Source organism: Carex rostrata, chromosome 12, assembly GCF_964058835.1.
Source record: "Carex rostrata chromosome 12, lpCarRost1.2, whole genome shotgun sequence".
NCBI lineage: Eukaryota > Viridiplantae > Streptophyta > Magnoliopsida > Poales > Cyperaceae > Carex > Carex rostrata.
Genome location: NC_135929.1, coordinates 11,781,297 through 11,797,084, shown reverse-complemented (window position 1 = coordinate 11,797,084; position 15,788 = coordinate 11,781,297). Strand labels below are relative to the sequence as shown.

Genomic DNA, 15,788 nt, shown 5'->3' with positions numbered 1-15,788 from the left:
TGTATTTTTTTTTTACCACAGGTAATTATCTGTACATTCGAGAAAAGTTGTTGACAGATACTTCATGTATACAAAAATGTAAATCTAATATCAATTTAACTAAGAAATATTAAATGTTAAGAACTGTGTTTGTTTGTTATTCTATTCTCATCAAGCTGTAGTACTGTTAACACTGAGCGCCATTTTATCAGGATCAAAGACTGTTACAACGAACTGGTACAACTGAAACTTATACATAAAAAGGCATCATTGAAACATGCTCTAGTGGTGAAGTTTGCTTAAAAACCTATGCTTTCTAAAAGCACCTTCCTAACCTGTTATGCGGTATGAGTTTTAATGTCCTATTCAACAATTGCAAAGCATTCAATAAAATTTACAACCATGGATACCTCAAAAATTAACAGAGTACATATTGCTTTGTACCTCTCGGCATGCCCAAGCAGCACTCTTATCATTTTCTCAACTCCAATTCTTTCTTTGCCTGATATAAAACAGAAAAGAGAGAAGGAAAGATCAGAGAAAATTTCTAAAGCTAGATTTTGCATCTGTATGCTCGAAGGGTACAAAACATTGCTGTTCTAGACCACACCATTGAGCAGCTCAATGAAAAAAGAGGAATTTTTTGGGGTGTTAATATGCAAATACCAAGCATCACAATGCCACAAAACCCTAATGACAGTAAATTTTTAAAAGATTTGTGAAATGACTAGATCTAGCAACAGCTAGTACAGCTAACCACTCACTAATAGGGTCATCTGTATCCATCTATTCCGATGCAAATACTATTTTTTTATCAGGCCTAGAGGCTAAAGATCTACAATTAAGTTTGATTCACTGAAGCTGTCTGAATAACACAAGAGCACACCCGAACACAAAAATTAAAAGGTTAGGGTATTGATTCGATTAAAAGAATGGTTGGTGTATTTCTTTAGAGTTATAGGCCAACTGAGCCTTGCTGAGATTGCAAGTGTTATCAAGAGGGGACGGTTCTATAGATGGAGAAAATATATTTATATACACATGTACATTCTATAGATATAAGTGGGTATCAAGTAGGGACAATTTTACCCTCCTAAGAGAAAATTCAAATGTTCTTTAAAGATCGAAGATGGTGTGAGTACTTTCGGTTCTTTTGCTGGGCCCGCCAGAAGCATGCCAGTGCGCCAAATGTCACGCTTGCAAGCGCGATACCTAGTGCTGCCCACATTGGCACCGACTCAGCACTAACTGCACCACCAGCCGAATCGTTGGTGGTCAACAAATCGGTTTGACTTTGACCGGTTGATGCCTCCTTGGTCAAGGGTGCTAGGGTGTGGCCATAGTACTTGACAAGAAATTTGAACACCTCATCCTCGTTCCACTGCACTTCAGTGGAAGTGGCAGGGTTCAGGTGGCAGGTTGGGCAGAGCTGACGTGACGGCCAGATAGACTTGGGGAAAGATGGGTCACCAGTGCCAAGGTTTTCCTCTTCTTTCATCAACCGCTCATTTACTTTGTTGTGTGTTTGCCAGAGCCATAGGCTCAGCGCCCGGGTTGATTCAAATGGAGTTTTGACACTACATTTAAAGATTGGAAATATATTTATACATCAAAAGAAAACTATAATAGTAGAGGAGTTGTTTACTAGTCCACTTATAGGTCCTTGACTTATTTGGTAACAGCTGGTCTCGACCTGAGTTGGTTTTCTCCACTAGTTTTACGTCACACTTAAAGCATTTTGTTTCTTTATACATATTTCCTTTTTTTTTAATTATATTAATTTGCACCTGATATAATTTGAAAGCTGGGCTTCATATTACCTCAAGCACATGTCATAAAAGTGTCTACGACACTCTTCGCAAATAAAGAAATTGTGAATGAAGTCACGAATTGCAACAAAAGCTGATTGGCTCTCTCCATCTTCAACTCTCACACTAAGTGAGTGCATTAGCACCCATAAACCACAACTACAAAATTAGAAGATGAGAAACAAGAATTAAAACCAAAATTTTAGATTAGGAATGAAATTTGTTCAAGGAAATATATGTTATTAGCGAAACAGATAATTGTGATTTCAATTTACTTAGCATTTCAGTACCTAAACCCTCTTGTATCATTTTTGCTCCCTCGGCAGAACATCTGTAACCAATTCCATGAAGAGCAAAAGCAATAAGCTGGTATTTCTTAAATTAAATACAAGGGATCTAATAAGAGATTACTATAACAAAAATAGTGCCAAAGAAAATAATAACATCATTTCCAACATACAAAAAAAAAAAAATTGGCCGCTCTAGGCCGCATCTTGCTATCTTCCAAGTTGTGACAGGAACCAATATAGTTAGTACAGAGATCTCAATTTTCAAGCTTTAGCAAAAGGTCAAGGCTTATTTGAAGATTAAACTTTATACATAACCAAAAAACAATACCTAATAGTATGTATATTAACCGACTTGGAACAGTACGTATTGGGTCCAGTATTGGTATATACTGGTACAAGACACTTACCCAATATCCACGAGGAGCTTCTTTGCCACAAACAGCAGTACTCTCTGTAGCATCCCTGCCATAAAGTTGAGTAGCCTCCTCTGAATTAAGTGAAAGGTGTGAAGAAGGCCACATCTCATCAAAGTTTACAAGCAACTCAGCTGAACCCCTCCTACACCTGGCATATCGACATTATCAATTAAACAAAAACATTGATTCAGTTACGTCTTTTTATTTTATCCACTGGATATGATGTTTCAGCCCAAAGGCAAACTCGATACGAATATAAATCAAGCAAAACCTCATCTTTGTCTTCACAGATACCTTATAATAGTGCATATAATATCCAAACTAAATATATGGTTACTTGTATATCAGGATAAAAAGAAAAGAAGGAAATGCATACTTTTTAGAAGGATGATGGGCTACTAAAAGCTGAAAGAACTTTATAAGCGGAGCACGAGTCTCAGGCTTTATCATCTGAATTCCATTCACAAAAAACAATAGAAACAAGAAAAGGCAATATAGTTTCTTTTTAGGATTTGTTACTGATTTTGTTTCTTTTCCAATTGTATAACTGAGGCCTGGATTAACCTCAATTACACTTTTCAAGTCCTGTTACAACAAGCTGCCTTCTAAACAACTGTTGCAACAATGTAAAGAGGTGGGATGTCAAGTATAAAAAAAAGTTTCTAGAATAAATTGAGAGGCCCCAGCTGAACCTTGTGTTCCAAAATTATTTCAAAAGCCTTTGCTGTCGCTTCCTCTACATCAAAGATGGCACGTGCAATCTTGAAGAGAAGAGTACAAAATAAAATATTAGGCTTATAGTTAAAAAAAAAAACAGATAAAGAACAAAGATTGTGTTCATTTAAGAATTCATTTAACAGGATTTACCTGTTCTGGATCAGATGCATTCCTTGGAAGAAAATTCTCATTCTCATACTTATCATCATCCAAATTGAAAGAGCTGTTGATACAAGTTTTTATTAAACGGAAACAAGGACAAAAGATAACTTCAATTTCTTTGGAGAGACTTTAATATGTGCATGTACTGGGCACTCTGTGCATTGATTACCTGCATTTGAACTCTCAAGCTGCTATAAAGAAGTATCCATTTTGATCATTGACAATTTGCTTGATGAGTTCATGTACAAGATCAGCACTGGTACTTGCTACATGTGTGCAAGAATCAGTGCCAGCTACCAGTTATTTTTTTCTCATGTCATATATATTCTTTTGGTTTGAATCGATTTGTTTTGTTTTATAATTAATGTGGGAATATTTATTCAGACATTTTGACCCAGATGGTATCGTACCAACATGGTCCTGTTTCATCATAAAATGAACAAGAATAACCTTCCAATGCGTTTATTTATCCAATTAAGCAGGCGTTGAGATGTTCTTCCATCATCAATCTCACTTTTCTCCTGCTTAGGATCCCACTTGGCATTAGCGAATTTTGCTGGTGGGCCCCATAGCAGCATGGGGTAATGGCCAACAGAGAATCTGTCACACAGATTTGCATTCATCTGTTCTGCCACAAATGCAAAAGAAACTAAGGCTGACTCGATGTGACACTTTTTAGACTTTTTGCAAACAGCAGCAAATCCCATTTGTGTGTAACTAAAGCCCAACAATATTTTGATATGTTGCTCATGAGCTGAAATTTAAAATATTTTATTTGTTTGTAACTAAAAATTGCCCCCAAGTAGCTTCACAATAGACAGCATATATGCAAACAGTGACACAAAAAAAGTCTTCAATTAACTATAGAATGGTATCATATTTGAAATACAAAAGGCATCTAGGCAGGGGTACCATAATGGTAATATTCCTGTAATGGAATCTACCCGGTAAGAAACCAACATCTAAAAGCTTATTACTTGCCCAAAAAAAATATGAAATAAAAAATAAAACTCTGTACTTTCATTTACAATTAAAAAGTACCTTCATGGCACAATCCACACGTGTCATAAGTATAATTCCAGGATGTGCCGCATCTGGACCATTGAATAGCTTTGCAACCTTTTCATATTGAGGCTGCATTACCCATACGACGATTATTTGTTACCAGCAACAATATAAGCAAGATAGAAAAGTAAGAACAGATAATAAAGTGGGAGAAAAATACCTTATAATTTCTGCAAGCAGGACACCTATGAATAAAAGAATAACAAAAAAAAATCCATTAGAAAAGTACCTTAAACAACCAATGGGGTATAAAAAAAGAGAGAAGCGTAGTTGGATCAGAGAGAGGCTCTGATACTATGACACAGAATGACAAAATATTTTCTATATTTCCAGAGTTTTTCATTAACTATCCTAGTCAACTGGTAAAAGACCGTTGCCACAGTTCTAACTAATTACTCACTCAATACACTGAATCTATTACATTCTGCTATTGCTAATTATCTCCAAGACGTGTACAGCATATATCTCCTAACAAAAGGGGGGTATAATCGTATAGAAGTTCGTAATCGGTAGTGTTCTGAAGAAAAAATGGTGACAGATATGATAATATGCAAGGATCAAGAAAAATAAGCACAGCTAGCTGAACCGAACCCACTGATCAAACCCGTTATACAGAGAGTGAGAGAGAGAGAATCATACCAGTGAGCGAAGAACTCGACGATGGCATAGGAAGTGGGGGAGCTCTTGAGCACCTCATCAAAATTCGTGCTGTTGAGGTCGACAGCTGCGTCGGCGCCACGTCCACCGTCGCCGAGCGATCGGAGAAGGACCCGCTCGGAGACTCCCGTGGAGGGAAGCGAGAGGTGGAGGAAGAGAAAAAGATAGAGAAGTGGAAGAGATGCCATCTCTAATGGCGAGTAGCAATCGCAAGAGAAAGAGGAGGAGAGAACAGATCGATCTCTCCTTTTACAGAGAGAAAAAAAGGTAGAAGAAATGAGGAGAAAAGGAAAGGTGCCTTTGGCGCTGAGGTTGGAATTCGGATCCTCCGAGATATCTCATATTTTGCGTGACTTTCTGGAGAATCTCCACCGTTAAAATACATTCTGCACGAATCTTGAAGCTAAAATAATACTGGCCCCCGCGCTATTCCCGAGTAGAACCGGACACGTCGGTCACGCAAAATATAAGGTATCTCAGAGGATACGCACAGGAGGTTGGAATTCGGATCTTCTGAGATGTCTCATAGTTTGCGTTACTTTTTGGAGAATCTCAACCGTTCAAATACATTCTGCACGAATCTGAAAGCTCAAATAATACTGGCCCCCGTGCTATCCCCGAATAGGCACCGGACACGTCGGTCACGCAAAATATGAGGTATCTCAGAGGATACGCACTCATGTGGTTGGGGGATTTGTTGAACTGAAATTTATATTTGTCGTTATTTTAATTTAAAGTCAGATTTGTTATGCTGCTGTTAGCGTTAAGAAAATATATAAATTGTACTAAACAACGGGTAAAGATTTTAACAGAATAATTATGGCTTCAAGTAGCGCACCGCGCAGGAACCATTTGCAGGGTTGTTGTCATTCTATAGTGCGTGCACTGGATGAAGTGAAAACTTCTCTGTTAATTGTTAATCAGGTACCAGAGTTGACTGGAGACTGGAGTCTAGTTGAAGGAAAGTAACACCCTTTTTCCTCTCCAGTTCAGGAATAACTGGAGGCGACGTGACTAGCTTCTACCGTTCCATTTGAATCTGACGGCTAATATTCCATCTGACGAGATCAGAGGTCTTGCACGTGGAGAACATTTAGTGGGGGACTGGTGGGGTTTTTTTTGGGTACATCTATCATTAAAATCCTTTAAGAAACTTAAATGTGAAATTTACTTTTTCCGCAGGACGGAAATCTTTATAATGAAATTTACAAAAGATTAAAATTTTAAAAAGTAAAATACTAGAAAAGTGAAAAATGATAGAGAGATTCTATTTTTTATTTATTTAAAAGACTAATTTTTCCGTCCAGTACTGATTTTTGACTGGATATTAAAGAGACCAAACAAAAAAAAAATAGGGTTTGATTGGAAAAAATATATATTTAGATAAGTATGGATTATGTCTAATATTTTATTAACATGATTAACATTTATTTATATACACTGTTTCAGAAAAAAAATATTAATAGAAGAATTATCATTGACAACAGTTCAGTTCACTTTTAGAGAAACAAAGTTAATAATATTTCATTCTAAAACAAATATTATTTAGAAAATTTGAAATAAACATTATTTTATCATTTCACCGCAGTAAAAGAATGTTATTTTGGACAACATTTGTACTATGTGCTATATATATATATATATGAATGTTACTTTGGACAACATTATTTTATCATTTCACCGCAGTAAATTTGAAATTTTTTATTCTTTTTTTTAGATTCATTGAAAATTGTTGTTTTCAGACAAATTTGAATCATAAAAAAACAACAATTTTCAATAAATCTAAAAAAATAGTAATTTTTTTTCCAAAAAATATATAATTTGGTATCCAAACACATATTATATATGGAGAACAAGATAAACGGTTTGAATCAGTTATTTAGACTTTGAATCCGGTAATTTATATTTCAATGTACAAAAATATTTATACATTGCAATGTACCGTAATTCATCTCTATCTGTATATATTAAATGCTACAGATAAAAAAAAAAATCGGTGACGAAAAAGTCTCACACAATCATAATTAGCCGACCCCCTTGTTTTAAAAGTGTATTAAAAATCTTAACACTGAGTTGGTGGGGAGTGGGACCACCATGTCAGTGGGTCCAGGAGGCTGCCCCTTTTCAATACGGTACTCCGGTAGGGAACTTCAAGGGTGGTAAAAAAGTTAATTTGTGGCTCGATCATAATTCACATCTGATTCGCTTGTTAACAATTTATTTGTTACTGGACTGAGCTTAACAATTTATTTGTTACTTGACTGAGCTGTTAATAAGTCAGCTTGTTACTAGCTCGGTTCAAAATTAACGAGTTTAAGTTGGAGTCTAACTTGCTCGTCAGCTCGCGAGCTAACTTGGCTAGACATTAATTTGTTAATTTGTATGTATTTTATATTGTCCAGCTCGGTTCAGCTCAGTTCAGCTCAATCCAGTTTGATCCAAAAAAATTGTAGAATTTATTTTTTTCTTAAAACAAGATTCAATCAGACTCAGTGAGCCAGCTCGATCTAATTCGTGATGATTTCAAATTAAATTTTCAATTCAAACCTCTAAAATCAGCTTGCTTGTGATTCAAACGAACCATCTCTTAACAATTTTCAGTTCAAACCTCTAAAGCCTTTCCGAAGGGAAAGCAAGCACTCGGTACTTTTTCTTTGTTTTCATTTTCCTTCTACGTTACGCCTTCCTTCTTTTTTTTTTTTTTCACACTTGGTCAAACAATGTAGGTTTCTTTCTATATAATTTTATTCGAAAAGGTGTTGCTTGATTAAAACTATGACGCTACTACCTTTGTTATGGATTTATAATAGCTATTTATTAGTGCATTAAATATATATTTCGTCCTAAAATCATGTAACTTCAACCTATAACAATTCTTGATGCATCGTAAAACAGAGAGAGTTTCAATATTACAATTTTTGACGCCGCAAAATGTCACAAGTTTGCCTTTTCATTTAATCTCAAAATTTTGAAATTCATATATGAAATTTATATTTACAATAACATACCTATGAAATTATTTTTATTTTTCTTATAATTTTTGTTTTTTTGAAAAATCATTAACATGATTGTTAAAATAAGAATTGGCAAACGATCTCTTGTTTAGAGCGGCAAACGAATCGAACCAAATTGAACTTATCCTAGTTTGAGTTTGAGTTTGAATTTGAATAAGATTCAAATCGAGCTGGTTTGATTTGTTTTAGAACGAACTAATTTCGAATCGAATTAATTGCGAACTACAAATTTTTCAAATCGAAGTCCATCGAATTACGAACTACAATTTTTTTTGACAACCCTAGTTGTACCGGTAGTTTATGCATTAGTTTTCTTCTCGCGAAACAAAATTCATACGGTTTCCTTTTACCTTTTACGAATTCACACTGATGAATCATGGACCAGCTTAAGATTCTCTTACCTTTTACGCTATTGGATTGATTAAAATCACGGCATGGAAGTCAAATGGAACTTATTCCATTGTTAATTTGTTACGCTACTGAAATAATTTTCTATTATAAGTGATCGTTATATTAACAATTTTGAGCTCTGATATAAGTTTGGTTCCTGCATTATTAAAAATTGATGGTTGAACTCATTAGTTGCGTTATTTGAGATTCAAACCTAAATAGTTTGTGAATCAATTTCAAATGAATTATACCCAGTTTGAGTTTGAGTTTGATTTGAATAAGATTCGAATCAAACTGATTTAATTTGTTTCAGAACGAAGTAATTTCGAATCAAATTAATTACAAACTTTTTTTGAATCAAACTCAAATCGAATCACGAACTACGGACTTTTTGTGCAGCCCTACTCTTGTTCGTTCATTAGTAGGGATCTTATTTTTTACCAGAAAAACAGTAGACACAACCCAAACCACATGCCATGCATTGAGATACGAGTTGATGATATATAATAGGGATTTGTAGTGAACTAGTGATGATGTCAGGAGAAGATATGGAATCAAAAACAGGCATGGCATGCTGCTCTTTCTCACATTTTCAAAGTAGCATTTCCTGCAAAGCCTGAAAAGTGAGCTCTCAGAACTCAGAAAGGAAAAGGGCCTGAAAAGTAGCATTTCCACCACATGTAACCGAGTTGGAAAAACCATAACCAGTTTGATTTCTTTTTAATTTCTTCAGCTTTTTCATTTTTTAATTCTTCTTTAAATCATTTCTCTCATATTTTCTTTTATTAAAAATTCTCTCATTATTTCTCTCATATTCTTCTTGAAAAGTAACCGTTCCTGCTCTCTCTCTCTCAAAATGTTTCAAAAAAACAAAAATTGTTATCCGAATTGCCAGATTTCTCAGCCATGTTAAAGAAACAAAAAAATGTTGGATACTGTTAATAATTTATAGTACCAGACATTGGTCTTGTTCTTGCAGCACACCTAGAATAATTTCAATAATCCTGAAAACCTAGAAGGTACATCAAACGAAAAAAACGTAATCCCAACTCAAATGTATCTATACTAAACTCAGATAGGAAACACAAGCATGACCTGAGAGTCTCATTAAAATGGCATTGTTACAGCCGACAAAACGCAACCGTGCAAACCCGAGAACCTTCAACCCCACCAAACTTGAATGTTGGATATGTTCGGACATGGTCGAGGTACTTGAAAGCTGATTTCTCCTTTTTATCGGTCTCATTTGCCAGCTCCTGGTCCAGGCATTTAATGCCAAATCGCTTCTGGTTGAAGTTCTCAACTTCTTGAACCAGCTCATTTCTTGTACTGTTGCATGATGTGATTACCTACAAACAAAAATTTCCTTTTTTGAGGTGATACACTGTACAAATTCATAAACAAAGCTTTATTACTATATGACCACTCTATTCCAGTCCTTGATGGATAGCCATTTGGCATGAGGAAAGTACAGGTTGATATCCAAATAAAATTCAAAATCTCTTTGTAGGTTTCTATATTATGATTTGTTTTCTAGTTTCATGATTTGTAGGTTTCTATATTATATTTTGTTTTCTAGTTGTTGGAGGAAGTTTTCATCTCAGCAATCTCTTCTTGGGAGTTAAAATGGTACTTATTTGAGATTTTTCAATTATGAAGATTATAATTTGAGATCTCTTTGGCTTTGTAATTGATTATTCTCTTAATGAAAGCTAACCTGCTGGATACACCGACTACTAGTAAATAAATGATTAAAAAAGTTCCAGCTGAAAAACATAAAACTCTAACCAGGATGCCACCAGGGACCACCAAATTTGCCACTGAATCCCAATACATCATCCTGAAATGTAAAAGAAGAGAGAAATGAGAGAAAAATATATTGTCATACAGGAAGCAGGAACTTAGAAAAGGACTAAGAAAATTCTTGGCTTATCTCCTTTTTATTGCCCCATGTGGAACTACTTAACATGACAACACTAGATATCTACTGTTTTCTAACACTATACAACAATTGGTAATTCTCTGTTTAACTAGTTTAAAGAACCGTTCCATTCTCTTTAGAAAGAAGAAAAATGGAAGGTTCCCCATGTTAACATAGCACAGAAAATAAAATCTGACTCGAGCTGAATAACACACCACACTTGAAACCCAATTGAAGAGAAGATTTATGGGGCGCAACACCCCATGTCCTTGTAGTTGCCCATTAATAGTATGGCTATATAACATTACTGATTTTTTTAACTATGAATAAGAAAATTGGATAACATTACCCATCTAAGTTTTGACCATTATACCAGGCTCCTCTAATGCCAGAGATAAACAAGACCAAAAGACTTTGATGGCTTCCATCAAACTGAGTTTAAAATCAAGTATAACCAGAATCAGTTAAACAAAATTCTTGAATCAACCAAACTCTCGACTGACATAAAAGTAGATTCAGTCCAGAATCTGAGATCATCTAAATTGCCCTGAAAGCTGCCCACCCCCCACCCCACCAAAACTGATCCTTTTTTAATAATGAATCAGATGGCATAACAAAGAGGAACCAATGCAAATGAAACCTGACAGAACCCGAAAATTTAAATCCTTGGTGACTTGAACCAGGTCAAACTCTACCAGTTTGCTACCTTGATCTGGGTTCCCAACTTCAGTCTGACACTAAAATACCAACCAGCTGCAAGTCACCAAACAGTGGTCTTATCTACCTGCATCCAACTTGTACAGATAATTTGGCGCTGCATTTTTGGCCAAGGACAATGTTACCTCTTGACAGGTCCATCTGGATGCAAACCTATCGCGTCCAGAGTACCTTTGTCCATGACAAGTTTGAATTTTCTGTCCAGCTTAGTCTCTAACACATCATCAACCTAGTAAAACAAAAAATATCGCATTACTAAAAAAACTTCTTTTCTATATAAGTTTGGGTATTAAACCATGCTTAGCTACTAGGTAATGGCACATGCAAGATCTAAACCAATCTCTTTATTTCTTGTTTGTTTGTGTTTAGAACTTTAGATGAAGTATAAACTTCTTTGAGCACAAGTTCTCAAGTTACCGGTAGTTATTATAATTGCTAAAAATTATACGCACCAAGAAATTTATGTTGGTAAACCCATCACGAGTAGCTATCCTCTTTGCAAGATCAATTGCACCTTCACTATAATCCGTTCCAGTTAAATCTGAAAACCTGTCATACGACACCATCAACAAATTTCTATGCACAGCAGAAAAAAAAAATCCGAACCTCATTGAAATTTAAATAAATGAAGGCTTGTAACTGTCAAGATATTCTACTAGATTATGGAGATTAGGAAAGATCCTTACAGATCCTAGAGATTGGCAAGATCCTTACAGATCTATTATTCTTTGGAATATATAGCATATATGTAAATATATTATAGAATAGGTTTCCTTCCTTTATTGTGCATAATGTGCTTATAAGAGATGGTGTACACTGCATTGTGTGATATAGAAAACTTTTGATAATAACTATTTTCTTCCAGTTTCAATTCTGCCTAAATCTTGTCAGTAACCACCATGACACTAGTGGGTAGCATGTACCTCCCAGTAACAATAAAAATCCTACACCAACACTACCCATAAATTTCACCCAGAAACCTACAGTCAAGTTGGAACAACCAAAAAACCCAGCTAAGCAGCCGGAATATCATACCCTTGTTTGGCAAGTGCTTGTAAAAGAAGGCCATTGCCTGTTCCTAGATCGATCACGCTCCAACTTGACATTTCTTCAGACACATTCCCGGTTTCAGTTTTCATGCAAAGATTTTTAGTCCATGAGGCAATGGTATCCATCACTTCTTCTCCAAACCTGATCAAGCATCGAGTTCAACACACATATACATATTATTACAAGCAACAGTAGATGAAAGACGCCAAATTAAACCAGAATTAAGAAAATGAGCTCAATAGCAACCAAATTTAGTATGAACCAACCCCATTGTGCAATGAAGCCTATATTATCCTCAATGTAACTTAAAAGTTAAAACAGGCAAATAAAGCAAAGGTAAAACACAGCATAACAATGCCAGGGATTAATTTGGTTGAACCATTAGCCCAAATATATATCAATCATCCAGAGGGAATAAATTGAAATTATAGTAGTACAGAGACCTGACCAATAGAGTACAGAAATACTGGTACTTTGATTGATCGAAACTAGAGAAAAAGTGCACTGAAAATGTGTTTACACTAAATAATTGGTCAACATCTTATCATTGTACTAATAGAAAATCCCAACTAATCATATTTTTTGTGTTCCTCAGAGCTGGTTGTAATCTTGGTTGAGTACAACAGAAGCATTATACCTCAATGCACCAATTAAACTCAGTTAGGTAATGCGGTGTTGCAAATTACCCCCAACCTCTTACCAAAATCTACAAGTACGTAAAATATATCAATTTTGCAATTAACATGCACCATTTTTCTTAGGTAATTTAAGAAGCAACTCAATCAATATAAGGCTAATCCAATCAAACAACTATTTCTCATATGTCCATACTAAGTTACTAACTAATCGAAAACTACTATGTCAAGTTCATGTATATTGCGGCAATGACCTAAATCCACTTTACTTGATTTAGTTCAACTTGTGTTTTGGGTATAAAAGAAGCTTTCTAAAGCTTTAGAGAGAAATGCCAATAATCACTAGATATTCCTAATATCTAGAAAAAGTTAAGTTCTAACTCTAGATATGATAAGCATCAGGTGTAATTTACAAAAAAAAAAAAAATGTTTGTGCAACGTGAATGAGCAAGTACTAAATAGAATACCAGACTTCTCCATGATGACCATGCAATTGAAAATTTGTGAGGTCCTCAGCATAAGATGAATCCCAATAGCTCTGAAATCCAAGAATTGAAGCTTCTGCCTCATTTGCATCCGAGCCATCCTTATCAGAACTACCCAAAAAAAAAATATATATAAATTGTGATTGTAACTTTTCTGCTATGAGAGGGTATGGAAAAGTAGCTGTCTGATAATTTTTTCTATAGTAATCTTCACTTCTATAAATTAAGTAGGTAAGAATAAAAGTCTCAGATCAACAGGTTCTGGTAAAACTTTCAGCTAAAACATCAAAGTAGCTTTTTATACTTTGACAGCAAATACTGAAAGAATTGAATCCAGCGAATTATACCAAAATGCGGGGTAGGTTTTCCCCCAGGTCTTGCTTTTACTGAGTGTGAGAATTTATAAAGATCTCAATGCTGATATAATTACACAAAACATCCATTTTCACGATTACCACCTATGGATAGTTTGTTTAACTCAAAGGCACTTGAAGGATCCATGACTTTTACAAAGCAATTTCACAATGAGACCTTAAGAGAGCATATTATCTAGCAAACCGCAGTACACCTAAAAGAATAAACCCTACTGAAAGCAAATCGACGAATCAGATCACATTACTCAGGCAACAGAACGGTTGCTATCAAAGAAGAAGAAGAACCTGTAATCGGAAGCTGTGGCAGGGAAGGAAGCGGCGACGTCGGCATCAGCCTGGCGCTGGTCGTCGTCGAGCGCGCTGCTGCCGTAGTCGCTCTTGACGGACCATGAATCCGCCGCCACCGACCGCTCGTCGTCGGAAGCCGCCGCCCGAGCAGCACGAGTCTCCTGGATCAGATCGCTTTCTTCCGGATGGAGCCTCATCGCCGCCATTTCTCTGACCAAAACAAAGCTCTTGCGAGACAATAGCAGAGAAGAGACTCTGTGTGTGTGAAGAAAGAGAGAAGAGAGAGATAGGAGATACGGAACCTCGTGTTGAATCTTGTACAATTACTGGATCTTTTAACTTAGCACGACTCTTGAAGCCTAATAATACTGCCCCCTGCGGTAGCGCGAATCCCGAAGCTGATGGGTGTTAATCTCAAACCGTAAAGTGAAGGGAATCTTTTACAGTAATGGAGAGGATACTTGTTCGTCCAAGTTTGTCGGAAATTCAGAAATTTTAGTAGGCAGCTTTTGTAAAATCGGTTTCTTCATTTGTGCGGATCTCATTGGATGTCGATCTCAACCTTACATTACAGATCTAACGGTTGACATCAACTAATATCGTATCCCTTTTGAGTTTAAACTACACGTTACCTGTCTGATTTTGTAATATTAAGTTTAGATTCCCTAAAGTAACTCAAATTTTGAGTTTAAATCTGGACCGTTCGATTAGATTCGGACCAATCCAGTCCAAGTTGAACATAACTCTTAAATTCATGCATGCAGGTTCTGATTGGACGGTTCAGATCTAAACTCAAAAGTTGAGTTACCTTAGGGGATCTGAATTTTCTTCATGATGTAGAATAAAGGATTTAGTCCTTTGTCAAGTTGTCAAATGTGATTTAATTAAATTGAGTTAAGATGAAATAACTTGAACTTTTTGCCGACCTATTAACTTATTTGTCCTTCTCCTTTTTCTTTTTTCACGTGATCTACTTCTGCTCCTTCAAAGCCCCTCTTCGCTGGAATTCGTATCCTCTGAGATATCTCAAACTTTGCGTGACTTTATGGAAAATCCTAACCGTTTAAATACGTCCTGCACCAATCTCAAAGCACACATAATACTGACCCCCAACATCACCCCCCGAATAGGCACCGGACACGTCGGTCACGCAAAAGTTGAGATATATCCGAGGATATGCACTCTCTTCGCTGAGGCCTCCCTCGCCCCAACTGCACTAACAATTCCGAAAATAGCCGTCCTTTTTGTGCAAGTGCAACTATTGATTTAACAGTCGACTTTGTTTTCTCCTGAAATTTTTTTTACCCCCCTCTAGATATTTAATTTGTAATTTGGATTAAATTTAGTGTTAAAATCAAAATATTTTTTTTGAATTATGATTGGTAATTATAATTATAATTTAGAGCATGAGAAATTACAAGTCAGAACATTGAAAAATTTAAGTCAAGGCATTATTTTTTTTATCAAGTACTCAATTAGTTAATGGATTTAAATCCAATTAGTTATTTAAACCTGATTTAATCTTCTAATGAAAATTTTAGATTCACTCATGACTACAGAGGTTGTTTGTTCATGCTTTTGAAATAAATAAGCTAAATTAAGAATGCTTTTAATTTGCAGTGTCTTGGTCTTTTTCTTCTTCTATGATACCTTGATAAGAGTCATTCTTTCTTATTTAATTTAAGTTTTTGTTGTATGTAAATATAAGAACTATGGGAACAATTTGAACAATACACGATTCAACCTTTGCATTGAAAAATACAAATCAAAGCATTGTTTTTTCTATCAAGTACCTAATTAGTTAATGAATTTAAATCCGA

At 35.5% G+C, this 15,788-nt stretch overlaps 2 protein-coding genes across 4 annotated transcripts; both read right to left on the bottom strand.

Moving 5' to 3' along the window:
* Positions 1-128: 128 nt before the first annotated feature.
* On the bottom strand, positions 129-5,389 carry LOC144563726 (sulfhydryl oxidase 1-like). 3 transcript variants are annotated; one of them, XR_013514400.1, is made up of 13 exons: positions 5,077-5,374; positions 4,598-4,622; positions 4,414-4,506; positions 3,823-3,995; positions 3,361-3,433; positions 3,186-3,254; positions 2,870-2,943; positions 2,485-2,641; positions 2,078-2,118; positions 1,800-1,946; positions 1,122-1,556; positions 356-481; positions 129-317 (listed from the first exon to the last, which is right to left on the bottom strand). XR_013514400.1 is itself a non-coding variant. In XM_078313220.1 (12 exons), exons 1-12 carry the CDS (start codon positions 5,280-5,282, stop codon positions 460-462), a joined length of 1,515 nt encoding a protein of 504 aa, XP_078169346.1. In that variant the 5' UTR covers positions 5,283-5,389; the 3' UTR covers positions 129-459. The 3 variants fall into 3 exon arrangements, 2 of the variants coding, with proteins under 2 accessions (XP_078169346.1, XP_078169345.1); XM_078313220.1 differs by having other exon boundaries at positions 129-481; positions 5,077-5,389; XM_078313219.1 differs by having other exon boundaries at positions 129-481; positions 1,069-1,556.
* Positions 5,390-9,424: 4,035 nt separating this feature from the next.
* Positions 9,425-14,265, bottom strand: AR401 (S-adenosyl-L-methionine-dependent methyltransferases superfamily protein). Its single transcript, XM_078313218.1, has 7 exons — positions 13,966-14,265; positions 13,289-13,417; positions 12,172-12,327; positions 11,589-11,685; positions 11,262-11,365; positions 10,287-10,338; positions 9,425-9,847 (listed from the first exon to the last, which is right to left on the bottom strand). Exons 1-7 carry the CDS (start codon positions 14,172-14,174, stop codon positions 9,620-9,622), a joined length of 975 nt encoding a protein of 324 aa, XP_078169344.1. The 5' UTR covers positions 14,175-14,265; the 3' UTR covers positions 9,425-9,619.
* Between the last annotated feature and the right edge of the window lie 1,523 nt (positions 14,266-15,788).

Coding starts and splice junctions, on each gene's coding strand:
- LOC144563726 (XM_078313219.1), bottom strand. CDS start 5,282: ATGGCATCTCTTCCACTTCTCTATCTTTTTCTCTTCCTCCACCTCTCG. Junction 3,255..3,360: donor ATGCATCTGATCCAGAACAG/GTAAATCCTGTT, acceptor CTTCTCTTCAAG/ATTGCACGTGCCATCTTTGA. Junction 1,947..2,077: donor AATGATACAAGAGGGTTTAG/GTACTGAAATGC, acceptor CTAATTTTGTAG/TTGTGGTTTATGGGTGCTAA.
- AR401 (XM_078313218.1), bottom strand. CDS start 14,174: ATGGCGGCGATGAGGCTCCATCCGGAAGAAAGCGATCTGATCCAGGAG. Junction 13,418..13,965: donor GCCACAGCTTCCGATTACAG/GTTCTTCTTCTT, acceptor TTTTTTGGGTAG/TTCTGATAAGGATGGCTCGG. Junction 11,366..11,588: donor TTACCAACATAAATTTCTTG/GTGCGTATAATT, acceptor TTGTTTTACTAG/GTTGATGATGTGTTAGAGAC.